This window comes from Struthio camelus, chromosome 20 (genome assembly GCF_040807025.1).
Source record: "Struthio camelus isolate bStrCam1 chromosome 20, bStrCam1.hap1, whole genome shotgun sequence".
In the NCBI taxonomy this organism is placed as follows: domain Eukaryota; kingdom Metazoa; phylum Chordata; class Aves; order Struthioniformes; family Struthionidae; genus Struthio; species Struthio camelus.
The window spans coordinates 4,434,401-4,454,784 of NC_090961.1; the positions used below are offsets into that span (position 1 = coordinate 4,434,401).

Below are 20,384 nucleotides of genomic sequence, written 5' to 3' on the forward strand. Positions count from 1 at the left end.
CGTCTCAAAGCTTCACCCCTCACCACTCAATCCTATAAAATGAATTTCATTTCTAGAGGTCTGGTTCTCTGCCCCGCTTTGCAGACCGTCCTCAATGCCAAGAAAACTTCAGGTGACTGCCATCTCACTTGCAGCAAGTTTGAGGGAAAAAGAAAACCTGAGGAAAATAGGCCATAAAAGTTGAGACTCCTTCTCCTTCAAAAAGCTCAGAGAGGGAAGATTTTTAAATGATTCAGGATTACTAAGGAAAGCTACCGCCAGCACATCCAGCACCACTCCTCCAAAGATGCGTGTTCCACTTAATTTTGCCTCAGAGGATGCATGAATGAACCTGACTAATGCTCTTAGCTAAATTTTAAGACTTAAATATTTCATGGGCAGCTGTTCTCAGCAGGCCGCTCTCTCCACTCAATAATAGATAGAGCCACTGGTTAAAAGACTTTGCAGGGAGGTTATCTGAGGCCCCCCTCGACCGAGGCGCTGGGAGCCCACGCCGAGGCCGCTCCTGGTGCTCTGCCCTGCCAGGTGCGGCCCGTCCCGTGGGCACGGCCGCAGGATACGCTGCAGGAGCAACCGCACTCATGCGCCGCCAGGCCACAGCGGGGTCCGCGTCACCTTCCCCGCCGCCCCACGGAGCGGCCCCGGAAGCCCCAGCCCGGGCACGCGGCGGGTTCACACGCTGGCCCCCTGCCGGAGGCAGCCCTGGGGCTGGGGCAGGCGACACCGCTCAGCCGCCAGGGAAAAAAGCTGAGATGAAAACGTCAAGAAAGGGAGCTGGAGCCTGCTTTCAGCAGCAGATAGACTTGATACGAAACAAGCCAAAAACGGAACGGAAGGGATCGTTTGAAAAACAATATGCAACAACATAAAGGCAACAACGTCAGGTCACCAAGTCTCCAGTTTAGACTTCGTTTGCCTTCCTCTACACAGAGGATAAAACCTTGAACTGCTGTTGCGGGTTTTGTTTCTGTTTCATATAAGTGAAATACAGCTTTTTGTTTGAATTCAGCTCTTCCTTGCAGTATTTGCAGAAAATCGTCATTTCAAAGATTTCTGTGGAGATGCTTCCCCCCTCATTCATTCTCAACAAGCAGCTCTAGAGACCCTCTTCAAAAATATACCTTTTCTATTTTCCAGAGGTAGCTCTGAGCCAGCTGTATGAATACCAGTGGGTTGAGCCAGCACCCACTGGAAGCTCAGGGAAGCATCATTACCCAAAGGCAAACTGGAGCAGTCAAGAGGGGGCTTGTCACTTGCTCAAGTTCAGAGTTCAAGTTTTGTTCCAGAGGAGGGATAAAACCCCAAGATTTCCTATTCCCAGACTACTGTTGTAACCACTAGACAAAATATTTGACTATAACATTACATTTTAGTAAGTTAGACGAGTAGAAATCCTACACCAGTAAATGGTGGGACGTAATTGCCCAGAAACCACTGGCCAAGGATTTTAGTGAGATTCCAGGAGGAACTGGATGTTTGTATAAAAGGCCAGGATATGCAGTTATACTAGTTAACAGTCAATGAAAAAATTGCAGAAAGTATTAATATTCAAGCATTTGGGCTACAGTCAGCCTCTATTAAGCAAATCAGAGCGACAGCTAGTGTTTTGCGGTGGGAAGGAGGAAAACCGATCCCATCATCTTCCAGCTCTGGAGCCCTTACACCTTCCTCTGAAGCAACCTGGACCAATAGACCATGGACCAGACTGTTCTGGCAGTTCTTAGTTTTTCGTTGAAGTGAATACCTGCACACTTGGTTCTTCATGCATTTTGCTGCCCAGTTTCACAGGTGTCTACTTTGTGGCATACAGTTTCCAAGCAGTCAGAAATCAGAAATGTTATCATCAAGGTAGATCAGTAATGGCTCTTCCAAAGAGGCCATTAAGCTGAGGTCAGACTGTGCAGGAAGAGGAGCACACACCCTGCAGGTTTTTCCCCTTCTAGAATTCCTTACTAAAGGGCCTTTTGGGGAAAGAGGAGAAACCTTAAAACTACCATCTCACTACCACTTCATGAGAAAAGCATCCCACCAGCTCTCAGTGGGAGGATGCCTCTGGCCACCTGTCCTCATGCAACAGGGACCACTTCTATTCAGAAAATAAAAAGAGCAGAAGTTTCCCTGGTGGACTTCAGAGTTCCTGGCTTGCTCTGGTTTCTTTGGACAGCTGATGGACTGGTTTATTCCACTTAGTTCACCAGTTCACCCCTGTCTGAGGCTGCACCTGTGCTGTATACCAAACTCCTCCTTAACTCCTGGGTTTTTTTGCTTTTAATTGCAAAGTTGAGAGCTGGGCGCCACAGCCAGTTGTCAAAGTCTTTTCATTTCCTCTCTCAATTTCATCCTTCGTATCAACTTTGTCATTTGCTGGAAGCGGTTTCATGTGTCCCACTGACAACTTGACTTCCTCTTTGTTCAAGCAAGAAAAATTCTCCACTGCGTCAAGGCAAAGCCTGTTTAATCACTGATCTGATGATTGGAGCTATGCAAATAGCTTCATGCCTAAAATGCACCCTTGTCGAGTTCTGCCCTTGATTTTTTGCCCTCCCCAGTCTTTGTGCCTAGCCTGCCAACAGTAGGGGTTTGAATTTACTTAATGGAAGAAGGCCATTTTCACAGCTAACTGCTTTTAACCTCCCAAAGCCTCCATTCCTGCAGACTCCCTGCAGCGCAAGGAAATTTAAAATAAGCCTGGAGAATTTTATTTTCATCTTGGTGGGTGGGAAGAGGGAGAGTGATATGTTTTTCTCCCTTTTCTGTTTCTAATTACGATCAAACATCTTCTATGAAATTTCATGGCATCCCAAGCCCACTTCTCTTTCAAGTCTCTGTTTGGGAGGCATAGATAGTGCATAGTTCCCTTAATTTAAATAACCCACCACACGTCTCTGAGAGCCTTGCTCATCGGAGATGAAGCCAGGCCGTTTTTCAGCTGATTGTCAGCTGGTGCAACATTTTGGAACACATTCAGTTACACATCCCTTGGGGCTTTTTAAATCCTATTTAGCAATTGAATTATCAGAGGCTATTATTCAGAAACAGCTAATGGCTTTCAAGTTGCAGAGAACTAAATCTAAGCATAATACCTGTCACTTGTAAGACATAACAGTCCTAGAGCCCTGATGGGGCTTCTCATCAGTGCCCATGCAGTGAAGCTTCCCACTCACCTGCTCTGAGCAAGATGACCTGGTCATCCAGGGGCAGCTCGGAGAAGTGGGGAATCCTTTTTGCCCACTCTACCAGGGTGAAGAGCTGCTTGTCCGCTGCCTGGCATATGTTTGTTACCGGGTCATTGGGCTGCAAAGAGAAGGAGATTTAAAGGCTCAGAAAAACGCAGAGCAAGAAGAAGAGGAGAGACTGGACAAGCAGCTGAACGGGCTTCCTGCCTCTGTGCTATCAGTGTTTTTCAGTGTTCAGGCTAAACAGCCAAAAGGTAGGAGGGAGAAATAAAGCAGGGGAGGGAGAGGGCTCATCCTGCAGGACAGGTAGTTCCGATGCAGGACCCGGGAGTGCTGACACCCTAGCCAGGGTCCTGTCCGTTGCACCAACCAACTAACCAACTCGCTTCACGTTAGCGCTAACACCAGCCAAGGGAAGGACAGTCTCATGCATTCATGCTACCCAGCCTGTGTGGCTCCCACGTTCCCAATGCCAGAATCTCATAGCTCAATAAAGCAGCAATAATGGGGGCATTACAGAAAAGGAGAAAAACCCTTTCTTTTGAAATATTATCCAGTAACAAAAACCATCTGCTCTCAAGGAGGACAGTCAGCCTAAACAGACCAAATCCCTGTTTAAAGGAACTGCTAACAGATCAAGTGGGCTTGTGATTAGGAACTGGAAGAGACTGTCTAACCCTGGCCAAGAAAGACCTTGCTAGTGCACAAGTGTATATACATGGTTTACCTCTCTGGACATGGATGTATGAGCCCCTCCACATATCCCACTGTAATCCCCACTATTTCTAGAAGCTTTGATTGTACGATTATTTTTCTTCCATGCCCTTAAAAGAGCAGTTTCAAAGCCAGAGGAGGAGTGTTTATGTCACCTTGGGATCACAGAGGGAAGGGGTGTGAATTCAGCACAGCTGAGGCAGGAGCACGCACTAACATCGGTGTAACCTCTCCCTCCTTTAACAATCTCGATTTCAACAGGAAAAGGCCATTCCTCACTGAGAGTTGGCTCCGTTCAGGCAAATACCTCTCCCAGATCAAGCTGATGAGAACCACACAATTTACATGTCTGTGTCGCTCTGCATGCTCTCTTTAGCACGCAAGCCTCCACTCTTCCCCCTTTTTCAGCTGCCTCTTTTCTACTGACCACACTGCTAAACTCCCACTTGTCTGCTCAGTTATTTCCTAGATATCGCAGCTTTCCAAAGTACACGCCCAGCATGGACATTATAGCCATGTGAGAGGCCTCCTGTGCCCCTTCCCTCAGCCCCAATCTGCTGCTTTCTTGCTGCATGTCTGGGGTGAGCTCACACACTCCTGCAGCCCCACTGCTGCCCCTAAACCCGCAGACCTGGAGAGCTGCTGAGAACGGGCACAAAGGGCTGCACAGGATACATCCCTGTCATGTGATGGCATGGAGGAGAGCGAGCCACCACCATACTGGGCACACCACTGGGGAATGCTTCTAGCCCCAAGGGATTGGAAGGGAAAGCCAGTAAACAAAAGGAAGGATGTCAGGGAAACAAAAACATCTTGAGGTTAATTTTTTTTTTTTTTTTTTGCATCCCTTGTTGGCTCTTTTAATAGGCTAAACTCTCATAAAACAAAGGGAGGAGAGAAATGCTACTTCTAGAGGGGGTAAAAGTCCAAGCAGTAAAATACAACCCCTCTCTGTTACTCACCAAGGATCCAAGCCCTCTGCCCCAGCGAGAGCTGTGCTCTTGCACCCCTGCAGAGCCACTGCCAGGGACTCCTGCCTAGATTGCTCTGTAGTTGCCTGACAGCAAATGCTAACTTTGTGCCTCAGTAGCCAATAGCTCCCATCTTCTGGGCTTAAAATAACTAGCATCTGGCAAGCAGAGAGGCACCCAGCTTCAAAGTATTTTCACCTGTTGCTTGCAGAGATCGATGGGAATGGGCTCATGTTCAGCATTGCTGCTGAGGAGTTGGGATTGTTGTTAAGGGGATTTTTCCCTCCTAGTTCTGCCCCTGCTGTGAAGCGTTGCTCTAGCCCCAAGGGGCCAGAGCAGACAAGCTTTGCCCCAGGGGAGCCCTGGGAGCCAGTGCCCTTTCCCAGGGGAAGGAGAAGTGAGCAGGGACTGGGCTGTCCCCTGGCTGATGGAGAAAGAGCAGCAAGGCAGGATTTCCTCTAGATAACGGGATTGTCTAAACTGGGCGTGAAGAGAAGTTTTGCAGAGTTAGGTGTTGCATTGGGAACATGGGCAATATCAGCTTTCAGAGGAGTCTGAAGGGGCATTTTAGGAAAGCTAGACATTTTTGCCAAAGCTTTGGCGTTTGAGGGTTATACTTCCGTGCAGGTTGTCACCATCTGTAAGACTCCTTCCTTATGCAGCAAGCAAGGCTCTAGGTGTCACAGCCAGATTATCCCTGCCTCTTTGAGGGCAGAGCACTCTGCACCCATGCTTGGCGCTTTGTACAAAGCCTCTGCAAGGGGCCTAGTCTGCAAGGCCTGAGTTTGTCAGCAGCTTCAGGAAGCACCAGTGAGACCGGGACTGTGTGCACGCCTGCTACGGGGACAGGAAAGGGGCCAAGCCCCTGCCACTGAGCCCATGCACATGCTTTAATTATACCTCAGACCACGGTTCCAGGAACCATCATGGTGTTTCCTGGCAGAATTTTAATCACTGTAGCTTGAGAGGCAGCTGAAAGTATCATCCCTGCAAACTCCAAGAGTCCTGCCCGCCTCCAAGAAGGGATCTACCAAGCGGTGCTAGAAACCCTCCCCATGCATGGTAAGCAAATCCTCTCCTGCAGTAAATAGCAAGGGCACAGTGCCGGAGTGTGACAGAATGAAAGGACACTCAGGCACCTGATCCTTCTGGAAAACAGGAGTTTGGAGATATCTTCCAGAAAATAGTGACTTGAAACCAGCTGCTCAAAGGCCAATTAAGAGCTAATGGGGACAACACCTCTCAGTTACAGGCGTTGCCTTTCAGTGGCCAGGAGCCCATCCAAGGTGGTGCTTACACTGCAAGAGCCCAGCTTCTCAGCTGCTGGGGACACTGACACGCAGGCTGAGGTAGAGAGGCAAACGCGTCCTTGTATGTCATCTTACTGCTGAGGGACATGCATTCTGTCCTGAGAGCATACAGCAGCATCCAGCTCTCGAGGGACGGAGGAGCACATTGGAGCCTCAAGGCTTCCTTGGACACAGACCATGGAGGAATCCTGCAGAAATGTTCATTCAAAGCTTGTGGGAACCTCCCAAAGGATTTATCCACTTTACTACTGCCAGAAGCCTGACAACTGGCACAATTAGCAGCTATTTGCAGTGGCTGAAGAGCTGTTATCAGGAGCTCACAGGTGCAATTATTTCAAGTGAGTGTTTTAGTGCTAGTCATTGAAATGCTGAGTCTTGGCAGGCTCCCACCACCGAGGGCAGAAGGACAGCAGATTCACTGGTAGATCACTCTGCCTTAGCTGCTTCCTGTATGGCTCAGCGCCCTCCTCTTCTGTGCCCTGCCACCCGCCAGGATCAGAGCCCTCTGCACTTCCCCCCTCACCAGTGTGGGATTCAGACTGTGAATATGCCCCATCTGCTCTGATGAGAGATCGAGGTGTCCTGACAGAGCACTGCCTTCTACGGGTCTCACTCCACAGTCACATGCTTCCCCATGAAGGACTTGGTTAGATACTGGGACAGCCTGACTGCCCTCCCCTTTTATCAGCTTTGAAACTTGTGCTAAAACCCCACAGCTGGTGTCCCAGGCTGTAACAAGCGGAAAAAATCAGTGTTGGTGTCAGAGCCTGGCAAAGCAGAGGGACCTGCCTCAACCAGAGGAGGGTTTGAAGGCCAAGAGCAGTGGTCTAGGGGACCACAGCATGAGGTGACGGTCACAAACATGAGAGCATCTGGGAGAGGAAGGCGTTAACTCCCATGAAGTGCTGCCAGCTCCGTTCCAGCCTGGCACAGCCTAGTGAAAAAGTCCTGGCAATCACTAGAGCTGTCTAGCTTGCTGGCAGCATTGGGAGCAGATGTACCAAGGTGCAGGGGCACAAATCGAAGGACCCAACGTATGAGGCTAATAAGAAACAGCTTGTATTTTAGCCTGTGTCTATTAGGGACTGAATTTGTCTGGGTTTCCATCACATCAGCTCTCTGAGGAGGGCTGGGGGAGGGCAGCTTCTCTGGCTTCCATCTCCTCATCTGGTGGCCTCGTCACTGCGAGTTGCTGATCTCATACATCTGCTAAACCTGCTACAAATGTCACCTCATCGACAGAAGCCGCTTGATAATAATAGGGCATTTCAACAAGCCTCTTGCTTCTATTTAGATGCAACACACATCCTTGTTCACAGTAATGCATGTTGAATTATGCAGGAACCAGCTTTCAATTTGCTACAAGAGGCTGAGGAGACACAGTGCCAGACGAAGCCATTTATTTCAGCTCCCTCTCTGGGGTTTGTTTTCAAGTCAGCACAACACTGGCTACAACTCCCCTGAAGTATTTTTAATCCTGATAGCCGTCAGAGCCTTTACGACCCCCTCACTAACTGCAGCAGAGCCGCCTCCTACTGCTTCCTCCCAAAAAGCCAATTGCAGCTTTACAGGGGTGGGGACCCTCCACTGCTTTGTTACAATGGTATCACTGCCTGCGGCACATAACTGGGCTGCAAGCACAGCCCCTGCATCGACTTCTAGGGAGTTTCCTTTAGGAATCGGCTCTGCCCTTAGCCATAAGTTAGCCTTACTAAAAAGCCTCACTTAGCAAGATAGCCATAAAGTATCCCGGTAGGTAAAGGCCAAACAGAGCATCTCATAGAGGCAGTCAAGACTTAGGCCCCTACAAGGAACAGCGAGACTCTGAGATCTCCTATCAAGCCCTGCCAGATAAGCTATTCCCTACTCAGTCCTCCAGCCTCATACGAAGAAAATGATAAAGCGTTATCGTACAGCAGAAAATAAGTACTGCGGTCCCCTTCTACCTCCCAGAAATAGCTATATTTCATGGTCTCAACCTTATAGATACCTAAGAAAGAGCACTGGGAAACAACAGAGTGATATTTTGGCATATGCTCTCTGCTCTCTTGATTTAGCTAGCCTGTGTGCTCAAAAAGCCTAGGCAGCAAACCCACAGCAAAGGGAATCTGTTAGGAAAGGGGATGAGGACAGGTTCCCTCTTTGCAGCTTCTCAGCTGCAGTCTTTTCCTGTATTTCTATCAAATGCCCGCTGTTTGGACAAGGTCCTGTTAGAGTCCAGGTACTTCTAGTAGGCTCAGTGATCATATAAGCCTCTGAATAGGAAAAGAATATAAAAGCTCACCTCTCTACCAGGTTTTCTCTTATTTGAGCTAAGCAGCACTACAATTCAGCGTTTGGAAAGTCACGCCTCAATTTTATAGCTCTTATCTCTTTGCACTTCAGTTACAAAGGTCTGTTTATTGGTTTGATGGACTATGAGCTCTTCGGAACATGGAGTGTCTTCCTGGCTTTTAGCACTAATGGCTGTAACCAAAACAAAACCTTCTCTGTGAGCCCTTTTAACTACACCTTTTGGTATCTGTTCTTCTCTATAGCTCTGGAAACATTACCCTTCACTTCAGCTGTGAGAAAGAAAAGCACTGGCATTGCTGATTACGCAGGAAAAGCAGAGTTTGCTATCCTCATACTTTATTTAAGCTCGTACATGGAGTCTAAAGCAGGGTCACCAGGTTGCATTTCGGAGCCCTACTTCAGTTCTTTAACCACAAGATAATCGTCCCTCTGACGTAGGCTCACTGCTGCATTCATGCTACATCAATGCTGAGCCCTCACAAGCTATTCACCCACTGCCCCACGTGCCCAGGACAGGGTGAGGGCCGAGGGGAGAGGTGCCTTACCGAGCTAGGCGTCAGGCCCATATTTGCTTCAATGTACGTCTCTGTCTTTGGCTCCACCGCGAGTTCAGCTTCCAAGATCTTTTCCACGGGCATGTCCTCGTTGGCACTACTTGTTGACTCCACCTCGTTCTCGTTCCGGTCCTTGCCCCGCTGCCTCTCCTCCTGGACAGCTGGAAACGGACAGGAAAGGGACAGCGTCAGCCTGGGGTGACCCAGCTGCGGTGCCATGGGCTGGACCCTGGGATCCTGAAGCTCCACGGGTTACTTAGCTGCAGAAACCTAAAGCATTCTTGCTCCCTGTGGCCTGTAGGAGCACACACACATCTGCTGCCTTGTTCCCTCATTTGACCTTTTCACCAATGCACTCAGTGGGCCTCAGTCTCTGACAGTCCCACTGGGTCTGAGATGGGAGGGAAGCCACAAGGCAGCTCTCCCAGCCGGGAGAGCCGCTGTGTGCGTGTTCCTCCGGGAGCACAGCGAAGGAGACGGCTCCAGCTCAAACCTGTTCTGCGCCCACGCAGACAGCTGCTGGGAATGTCCCCTTTTAAGAGAGGGAGAAGTCCTAGAAACAAAAAAGGTTAAAGATACATGATGAAAAGTAAAGGAAGCGATATGGCAAGTTGCTGCGGGAGAAGGAAAGGGTTGGGTACTGATACAGGGGAAGAAGACAAGGAGGTGAAGTGACAGGATAAGAAAAGAGAAATTGGTCAATTTAAAGCATGAGTCCACAGTCTGACCATCTTTTGAGCCTGTTAGTGCTGAAATTCCACAGAGGTCATGTGGTGCATCTAGAGCTCCTTGGCTCCATTCATGATGCTACTGACTGCCATAAGGCTCTTGGTGGTCTTATGGTAACACCATTCTGCCACAGTTTGAAATAGGGATCTTTTATCATGTGCTCTAGGTAAACCGTGATTGAGTCTTTGTCCCAGAGCTCTTTTTACAAAGACAGGAGAGACTTGTCCCAAATCCTATGCAGCAGGAGTAATCTAGCCAGAAGCATATCACATACTGAGGTCTTAATGTCTGAAGAGTACATAGACGAAAAATGCTCACTAGGCGCTAATAACATCATTAACTATCTCCTTTTGAAACCGGGACGCATACTTTCACTAAACCTGCAAAGCAGCTTCAAATAGATAGTTGCACTTGTAGTTTCTTTTTAAGCCATAATGTTAAATCCTCTAAATCTAATACTCTTCTGCACACAGTTGTTTCCCACAGTATGTTTTAGCATATTCTAGTCCAGCTCAGCTCAAGCAATAGGTGTTTCCATCGCTTGTCATGAGAGATGACTTCCTAAATTTATCCAGCTCTTTGTTCAAGACGGAATGAGACATTCAGTAACGCAGAAGGCCCACTATTTATCCTAACACTCTGCCTCTTTGCTGAATTTGAACCTGGTTATGTGATGTTAAGAGAAAACAGCAGGGGCACAGATATTGTTCCAGTGAAATCAGTACTGCCTGTAACACAATAAGGCCTTTTAGATAATCAGTAAAACCAACTCCATTCCAAGTGCAAAAATAAAATCCATAACATAAAATTTATTTTTTAAAATACAGGAAATTAAAACACATGCTAAAAAAATCCTAGATGGGCTCTGATCACATTAACTCAATTTCACCCCAGCATGCGAAGCCCTGGGGCCAATTTCCATGGGTTTAGCTCCCTTCCTACAGTAACTGAGGGTGCAATGTTGCTGTTTGCTGCATGTCAGCTGACCCTATATTTTGTTTTCTGTAGTGCTTAGACTCCTTCAATATGAAAGTCGTTATGCAGAAAAATGAGAGGTTATCTTTGAAAACAGATCTTAAGTTTGCAGGCTGCACGTGCTACAGAGGCACACACTGTTTTTTGGTCAGCTTATCAGACCCAGGTAGATTGCTGTTGTCAAAACTCACAGATTTGTGTCAAGGCTTTTGTCCATCTGGGCCTTTTGACGTGGATCCTTCTCTTTACTTTTTCAGGCCAACATAAAACCCTGCTTAAATTTCTTCCCCCCCCAACCCAGCTCTTGTTTTCTCAATCATCAGAAAGCTAGCAAATTTTGCTTAATGCCAACCCTTCCTTCAATAGCACAGATGCCCTAAAACTCCTTTGGGCACATTAGAAGAGATAAAATAGCTACTAAATGGCAGAAAAGCCTAAGAGAAAGGCAAATCGTCAACAAATGGGATTTTATAAAATGACTTAAATGCCAAAGATCTGATATACAGTTGCAGCAAGTCTCAAGGATAAAGGTACAAAGCATAGCTCCTCACTCTGAGAGTAACAACTGCAAAAGGACAGCCTCTGCTGCCCGGGGCCAATCCGTCAGGAAGGGATGTTATTCTGAAAGACACACTCTTGCTCAGCTACAAGCAACTGAGTTGGGCACTGGGATTCCTGGGAAAGCTCTGCAGAGGTCAAATGGGACAGTGGCTACTTTTAGCCTTAAATCTACAAATCTCAACCCCAATGAAACCAACAGAAGCATCCTTGGCTGTGAGAAATCAGATATGCTTGAACGGTTACGGGAAAAGACAGTCTTACAGGACATCTTGGGTTATGATAGCATTTGAATGGGCTTTGCTTGTGATTAAACTGAATCTTGCTGATATAAACAATAGAGGGAAGAGACAGATGGAAAGAAATTATACATATAAGTACTTAACTGCTATTGATCTGCGTTTAGAGCTGCTACATCAGAAAGCTTGTACTGCTGTTTGCTGTTGGAGCTGGTCAGCAGAAAGCTGACTCTCCCAAGCCTGCTGAGCCCCAATCTAAATCCTCAATCCTCACCCATGCCCAGCTGGCTGCCTGCAGCAATGACACACCAGACAGAGCAGATGGCATATTCTCACTGAATATGTCAGGCCCAAAGATAAACCAAGCCCTTGTCAGGGAGATCATTACCTGCTTTGCTAATTGGCACTTCCAAGACCATACAGCGCTTCTCCAAAGCCAGGACATGCCTGGTATCATCTGTGACCCCCCCTACAGCTTGACTGATCTCCATACGGCCCTTATTCCTCTCTTTCTGCCAATGCTTAATCCAAACCTGGGCTCACCCTCCTGAACCATGTACATCCCCAGGTTGCAGGAAAGCAGCACCCATTTCCCAGCACCGTGCTCTGAGAGTCCCTTTCTGCCCTCCTCACCGACAAGCAATTCCACACACACGACTTCATCTAGGTTTGCATCGGCCAGACCAGGTGACTGTCCCGCTCCGGTTTGTAGCTACATAAAGTCCAGTTCCTGTTTCTTTCCAGGAGAAACCCCAGGCTGAAGTAGCGCACTAGCAGGTTAATCTCCCACGCTTCAACCACAAGCGCATCTGAGAATTAAGCACCTCAGTGGCACAGCGTGCTCTGATTTTATCAGCGCTGCTCTCCTGTCACCTCCTCTGCAGGGCTTAGCGCAGCGAGAACAGGAAGCCACAGATTTGACAGCCTGTAGGTAATACAGAGGGGTGTTTAATTGGGACTTTGCTGTCTGCCTGCGAAGTCAGAACCTAACCTGAGTGTCAGGTCACTTCAGAAAGAGAAGCCATTCAGAAGACTGGGCACATCAGAAGTGCACTGGAAAGGCTAAACCCTCACACAGAAAGGTCATCTCAAGCCTTACCACTGCAGCACTTCAAGCAGGAAACAAGAAGCAGCTGCAGGAGAGCTCCAATCCGCTGACACCATCAAAAAACACAAATCAGCCTGCTTCATTTCACTGGCTGCTGAAGCTGAGTGAGAATGGCTTCATGCAGGCAGATTAGCTCAAAGGAGATAGTGTTTATGAACCTGACCTGTTTCTAGCTTGGAAACGATGCAAGACACCACCCAAACCCTGTTTTTTTGGTTGTAGTTTGAGAGACTTCTGAAGATACCTGTGAGGCAGCAACTGCTCTACATGTTGACTCAGTTTCAGCCCCTTGCAGAAGCTATTTTCCATCCCTATGTAGCAGCTCTAGGAACAAAGTCGGAATGGCTCCAGTCTTCACGTAAGCAACAGATTCACTCCTGCAACAGATTTATGCATGGCCTTAGGTATAGGCAGAGCTTTTTGTCCATGTGCACATGAACACCCCTCATCAGCGCACTCAAATGGTCTTCTTACAGTCACCTTGTCTTTCAGGCATGGCACTCTCAAATTCTGTCTTCAGGATCAAGGGAATGAATTCTTTCTAGCAGGTCCCCGCTTCTCTAGTTACGGGTTGAGCCTAGAGTATTAGTACAGCTCCAATGGTGTCAGGTCCAACATGTTACCCTGAAAAAATCAGGGATTTGCAGATTGCGTTCAAGACTTGTAATCTTTGAATTCCAAGACTGGATGTTGGGCTACACACACGCACCAATTCTTGCATCCGCTGGCCTGAGTTCAGAAGTTCAGCAGAAGTGAGGGGACATCCAGGGTGCAAGGAGTAGACAAAAGTGTCTAGGGAGCTGTCAGTCATCCAGATCCTTAGCGGAGTCCTCCATGTCTCTCTGATCTCCTCTATGAACCCAGTGGTAGATGGCACTATCCAGCCTAAATCACTACTTCCTTGTACCTGCAGAAGACCTGACAAACTGGCACTTCTGAGGGAGGACAGGACACATACCCATTTCAGAAAAGGACAGGAACTGTATGTTTCTTCAGACGCAGAAAAAAATAGCAGGTGGGGTGGGGGAAGGAAAGAAGGAACAAGGATTCAAGCAAATGGGCAACTTTTCTTTTTTCTTTTTCTTTTTTTTTTTTTTGTCATGCAATATGGGATGTAGGTGCAAAGGAAAGTCTTCAGCAGTGAGGAGAACCCTCACCATAAAGATCTGGGGCCTTACCTCTGGAGTTCACTCCCCACTCCCACCAGGGATTTGTCACAAAAGAAAAGCATGGTGGAGCTGACAAAAATACATTTTTCAAAGAGATTTGTTCTGGGAGTTTGGCTTTTTTCTCTTTTCATTTATCTTTAAAAAGAAAGAGAGAAATATAAACTTTGGTAGCTGCATGGCCGCTTGTCTGGTAATATTGAAATGGGAATACCTTGTTCTTCTTGGCTTCCCAGAAGTCTTGTGGGCCGGGATGGATGGTGCTCCATCCCTGTAACACAGTAAAATTTAGAAACAAAGATCATTATATCATTTGGTGTTTGTTTGCTTTTGTTGGATTCTGGGGGGAGTCTTCTTCACATAAGTTGTAAAGTTATAGGGTTTGTCTTGTTCTCATTAAATAATAGTCCTCTTTTGAGTGTAGGGAGAAATTCCCTTTGAGGGACAGCGGGAAAATTAAGTTCCTTCCAGGGACTTACTCATGAACCCCAGCCGAACTGTACCTTTTTACAGAGGACTATACAATGTGCAGTTACCCAGTGCTTTCATAGAACCACAAGAAACAAAAGCAAAGTAAAGGTCGACAGAAAACTAAAGAGGTTCTGTAACTTGCTCTTTCAACCCAAATTCTCTCTGGTGGCAGGATCAGCACACATTTACTTTAAGAAAACATAAATATTCTTGGCTCCGGAGAGGCTGTCTGATGCCTTTCCCTCCTCTTTCACATGCGATGCTTTGCAGGATTGGCAAGGACTCGGTGCAGCATGGGAGTTTAGGAGGCCTGGTTCTGCTGCTGGCTCCATTCTCCCTCTGTTCATCTTGTGCTTTTACTTTTCCCCTCCTCCTTATTGCCCCCCTCTGTTTAGCAAGCTGGGTAAAGAAACATCCAACTTCTATTCAAGAGGGCCTTTGGAAAAGGATTACACAACAGTGCCTGCAATAGCAAGGCACTGGCTTCCATGGCCTGACAAGGACCTTTCCAAACCTCTTTTGGGCCTTCTTGCTCTTCCTGCAGTATAACGCAGTGATAATGAGGTGAAGGACTGCAGAACATATCCCCACCATTCTGTACAGAGCTACCACTCATCAGAGCGAGAAAGGTCTGGCAAGCATCCCTCACAAACAGCGTGACTCCACCATCTCCCGTCTCACTCAATTACTGCCTCAGCAAGCAGGGAGCAAGGCGGTCCTTTTGGAGCAGACAGGCTTGTCTGGACAAACTACAGGGCTTGCCCGGAGTGGAGCTGGGAAGGCAAAAGGGGAGCGCTTGTATCCTTGTCCTTCCACCTTGCCACCCCAGGCTGGACCCTTCACTGCTCATGCTGCGAGTGTTAGACGAGATCCACCCTTAGGATTGTGCTGTTCTCAATGATGCAGATTTTTCTGGCCGTTAAGATGGCACAGCACTTGACCGACAGTGAGGCTCTGTTCGTCTTAAAAGCAGGAGGTGAAGCAGACATATTGCTTGCTGCAACTCATACTCAAAAATACTCTTCTGCAAGGCAATGCAGTCCCAAGCTGTTATTATAGCAGCCCTGTCTGACGCACTGTGTTTTCAGAGATGAACTTCTGCATGCTCTTCTCCGTGTGTGTGGCATGGCTACGCCAATGCTTTTATTTTTCTTCAAGGAGATTCATATGGTTGAGAGGTTTTTAGTCTGATTTTCTTAACGTAAGGGAAGCATTTAAAACTTGAAATCCACTTGAGGAGAAAAAAGATGTTGTAGTCAGAGAGCTCTAAGAGGCCCCACCTCCTCCAGCTATGTCTCAGCCGAGCCAAGGACAGAAGCCTGTTTTTCATGGCACCTGATGAAGAGGCTCTCATGTTATTCTGCTTGATTTGGCTTGTATTTGCCTAAGGCTGGTTGCTGTCATTTTTCATCTAGAGCTCTTAAGCCCATCTGCACTTCCCCAGGCCGGGGTACAGCAAGATATGGAGCCCCATGTGTTAAGACCACTTCTCAGTGGCCTCCCTCTTTTGGGGAATGCTTCATCCCATGCATTGCAGATGAATCTCAGCTGCCCAGGCCTGAGGGCTGACGTGCCAAAAATGTCAGCCCTATCCAGCATCAGTGTACAGACCAATACCCAACGTGTTACCTTTGCTCCTGGTGCTGCATCTAAGATTGATGGCTACGTAAGTGGGTTTGAGTCCATCGCAAAGTGAACTACCAACCTAGCTCAGGTTGCCTAGCCCTTTTAGAGTATGTGAAATCAAACTGGCAGTGTGGGTAGCTGTGGTTGAGTAATGAATTTGGCAACTGCTGGAAAAGAACAAGGTGACCACTAAGGCTGTGAGGCGGACTAGGAAGACATTGCTGACAAATTACTACAGCATCATCAACTCCTGTCATTTCATCACAAGCCTCATGATTAGCATCATAAGGCTCCTGGCTTTTAAGTCATGTGAACACCCAGAATCCAAATCCTCCTTCAAAACTTCCTTTCTTTTTTAAGCCTGGGGCTTGCAGAGGGAAATCTGATGCTGTGATCTGCAGACTAATTAATTAAAAAAAAAAAAAAAAATCAAATGTACGCTCTGTTTTTAAAGCCTGGCCATAGATGCACACAAAAAAACAACTTGAAAAATTTTCACACTGCTTCAGCAATATTTTGCTGAGTAGCCCAGATCAATTCACAGGGTGCCGGGGTGAGAACGGTGAACATGGCCATAGCTGCGCACATGCAGTGCGCTTGGACAGCGCAGTGAGCATAGGCCAGCTGCGAGGGGAGCCCAGTGTCAACCTGCTATTCCTCCCATTGCACTGCCCTGAGAAACCAGTCCGCTCTCCAGCCTGCTGTGCTGAGGTGCCTCTACCTGCTACCTCACTTAGGATCTCCAGCTCTGCATCAGTTTAGTTCAGCTCAATTTACTGATGCAAATAACCTTGCAGGGCCCATGGTGCCTTTGCTTGGCAACCCCCGTGCTCACTGGCCACCTCGGGAGCTCCTGGCTGACCGGTTGCGTTGGGTCAGTGCAGCTCCGCAGAAGGGGCGATAGGCACCGTACTCCCTGCGCACCGGCAGGGCTGCACACTGCATCGCAGCCACCCGCCATGTGTGCTGCCACCTTCAATGGCCACTGTGCTTTTGTGTCCAAGGAATTTTAATGAGGGAAGCAAGAGGGACAGAGGGGACAGGGTTTGCCACCGATGCGGTTGCCAGAACGAAGCATTTTTTGAGAGCATCCATCAGTAGAAATATCACAGCGCTTGTTTGTTTGTTCAGAGAGCTGGAGGCTATGGCAGCTTATAATTACCACTTACCCTTAAGTTAATACAGATGAGCACTTGTTTCTGAGACTAAAATCTATCCTTCCAGGAATAATAATGTGCATTACTGGCTGGGCTTTGGGGTTTTGGGGGGGGAGGGGGGAGGAGAAGGAGGGGGAAGGAAAATTCAGTCCTACTAAAAATGAATCTGATGGGTTTTTCTTCAAGGGAGGGATTCAGCCTTTGGATTCCCAGAGCCCAGTGAGCCCAGCATGGTGGGAGAGGGACGGAGTGGCTGGGGTAGGGCAGGCACTGGAGTTCAATCCAATTACAAAGTGGACTTCTAGTGAGCAAAGCAGAGGCTCATCCTTTCTCTAGCATGCACAGCGCTGTACAGTGCACCAGAACAAGAGCCTTGGCCGGCAGCACTTAGGGCTGGTCAGAAGCTCTACTCCACAAGGCAGGACAAATTCTGGTCCAGGAAGGCCTGGCCCAGCTGTGAATGCATGCACCTATCTGACCCCCACTGGCCTTTCACAGACCCCATTCTGGCACCTTGTGCTTAGTAATAGAGTAGAGGCCTTACGTGAGCTAAACGTCCACCCCAGCTTTGGACATGCTGCAGCTATTGCATACTGAGCTATTGTGTGTCTGAGCGTGCACACTGGTGCAGCACAGAGCTGCTTCCACCCAACTGCAGTGGGACTAAACAGATGTTCTTGGTGGTTAAACACCATTTTTCTACTCCTTGACAACTCTGTCACCATCACCTCTCCCCCACCAAAAAACATCCAAGTGCCACAGAGAAATTCTGATGCCAGAATGCATTCACAGACCTATTTGCTTGTCCGCTCTTGCTAGCAACGGAAAGACTGTAAGCAAAGATTCAGGCTTTGATTCCAGAGGCTCACTCTAACATCTTAGGTTTAAAACAGCCTTCTCAGCTCTGGGACAATTGTTTATAAGCATCTCTCCTGAAGCAGTAACGGCCAGAGCTGCAGAAGTAAAGGTCTCCTCACAACTTGACAGCATACCGGGCGGGTTTCTTGCTCCAAATTGGCTATCCTGTCCTTTTGACAACACATTGAGCCAGGCAGTGTGATTTTTTTCCATGGGAACTTGTGCTGTTTAAATATCCTCCTCCTCAAATGAGCACCGTGTACAAACAGAAAGCAGGTTGCCTAAATCCTGGCCAGTCACTGTAATTTGGACCAATGCCTGCTGGAAAAACAGCCCTATAAGAAGGGATGCTTCTCCCTTTGCTTCTTGACATTCTGCAATGGACATAGGGATCCAGAGGGCAAGCAAGGATGATGGTCCAGGGCCTCCTTTCTGGAATACTCCAATCCGGTTGCATTTTGGGGACAAGCATAGGCCCCATTGCCGGCATCCAAGAGCCTCCCAGCATATCGCTGCTCCCATTTCATGGATGGCAAACTGAGACACCAAACTGAGACATGAAAGCCGAGGCTTAAACATGCTGCTTGCAGCATAGCTGGGAGCCGACAGTATCAACACCTAACCCTCTACCCATTGGGCCATGCTCTTATAAAGGGCGTGTGTACATCTCATGCCTTTTAGGAGAAATTCTGACACAGATTGCTCCAGGGTGCCAGCATGGTGGAGGGCCACCTCTGCCTCACAACCTTCCTCCTGGTGAGCCCAGAGGCTCTGATGGCCTCCATGAGGCACGTCCCAAACCTGCTCAGTTCTGAGAGCCTAAAAGCGGGTGGCTGCTTTATTTATGAAGTGTTGGGTGGAGGGTTGGGGATTTCCGTTTCACAAGTGGTAGAATTTATTAGGCTCTGCTGTCTTTTTATGAAGCTATGGTTTAGCTGTATATCATAGGCATCTTGAAGTGCTTACGCCTGAGGTACGTGTATATATCAAAAATGCCATGATACCTGAGGTAACTAACTCAGACAGTATTTCTTCTGCTTTGCCTTCATGTAACTATGCCTCTTTTTTACAGATGCACCTTTCTACTACTGCAAACAACCCTAAAAGTTCAGACACAAGAAATAAATGGTGGTCTTTTCTTTAACATTTCAATTGAATAGTGCATTTCATTTTTCTTTTACAATAGGTAAAATAGTGCTGTGATTTAAAAAAAAAAAAGTAACTTCAGTGAAATGGAGTGTAAAAAAGTGGACTGAAACATTTCCATGCAGTCAGTCCACATGGGAAACTGCTTTGGAAAACAAAAGCAAAAATCACAAGCTCATTCCACGATCAAAACCTGGACACTGCAAAGTATAAGCAAACGGCAACTTTGGTAAAGAAGGTGGGCTAAAGCAATGAGAGAAAATCACAAATCATTCCCCTTTTCTCAACCTAATAGCATCCTTGAAAAAATCATTTAACCAGCTGGTTTAAAGAGCAGCTCTTTAAAAGGCTATAAGAAACAAGCTCATTAAGCTGAAAAGCATTTTCCATTCCAAAATTACTACTAAAAATAACTGTACTCTTGAACTCTGCCCCTTCACTAGGGTATAGCCATTTGCCTGCATTTACATTCACTTGGAATAGCGCGTTGGAAACCTGAATTCCTGCTTTCTCTCCAGATTCCTCTTGCTCCTCTTCCCCAAGCTCCATGAGGCGGGGATGGTGCAGCTGCCAGGGGGCTCCCTGGATTTGGGCATTGAAGGGGGGGATGCACAGCTATAGCAGGAGGATTCAGCACAAGTCAGTGACAACTGTGTTAGTGCAGGAGCTGAGTGCCAACTAAGTCATTTCAGGATAAAACCTGGGGAAAGTTTGGTCCCTCTGGACTAAGTGATTTATCTGAGTTGTTCCCAGGAGACAAGGAAACAAGCTGAGGTCTCAAAGCTGCAGGCAAAAGTAACTTCCTGCAGTGCTGCAAGCTAAGCTCATCTCAGGCTTAACTCTCTCAGCCCTGCTGGAGCTTAACTCGATAGCAGGGCAAGCAAGAGGAAAAACAACCCATAAATACAGGGGAAGAGGAAGCGTTATTTTAGACTGTGAAGTTTAATGAAGTCTTGGAGTCAGAGATCAGATATGCAACAGGATGGAGAACATCCCGGATCCTCAAAGCGCTACTCTGGATCATGTCACTGCAGCAGACAACAGCAAGCTGCAGCCAGACCGCACTGAAGCCACCGCGGTTATGATAGCTGTGCCTGGATTTTGGGAACGATCTTGGGGGTCAGTCATGCAGCACAAGCTGCAGTCACTGGGGGAGGACAGATGTCTGGCCTGCAGATGGGCTAAGAGCTTCCTAGTTGAGTGGGAAGAGCAGGATGCTCCCATGTGCTGAGCTGCAGCTACATCCATCTTGCCCATTTGGTATCTAATGCCACACAGTTACAATGCTGGGCAGTAAGCTTGGACTGCAGTTTTAGGATCTGCTAGTGGTA

General features: G+C 47.6%; 1 protein-coding gene across 9 annotated transcripts in view; it reads right to left on the bottom strand.

The window, feature by feature from the left end:
• The window catches only part of RXRA (retinoid X receptor alpha), a 132,140-nt gene that overhangs the window by 14,585 nt on the left and 97,171 nt on the right, over nt 1-20,384 (bottom strand). For all 9 annotated transcript variants that reach the window (XM_068914567.1, XM_068914574.1, XM_068914570.1 and 6 more), the window contains 2 exons: nt 9,012-9,181; nt 3,165-3,294 (listed from right to left, as the gene is read on the bottom strand). In XM_068914567.1, the coding sequence (XP_068770668.1) occupies nt 3,165-3,294; nt 9,012-9,181 (300 nt within the window). The remainder of the gene's footprint in view (nt 1-3,164; nt 3,295-9,011; nt 9,182-20,384) is intronic.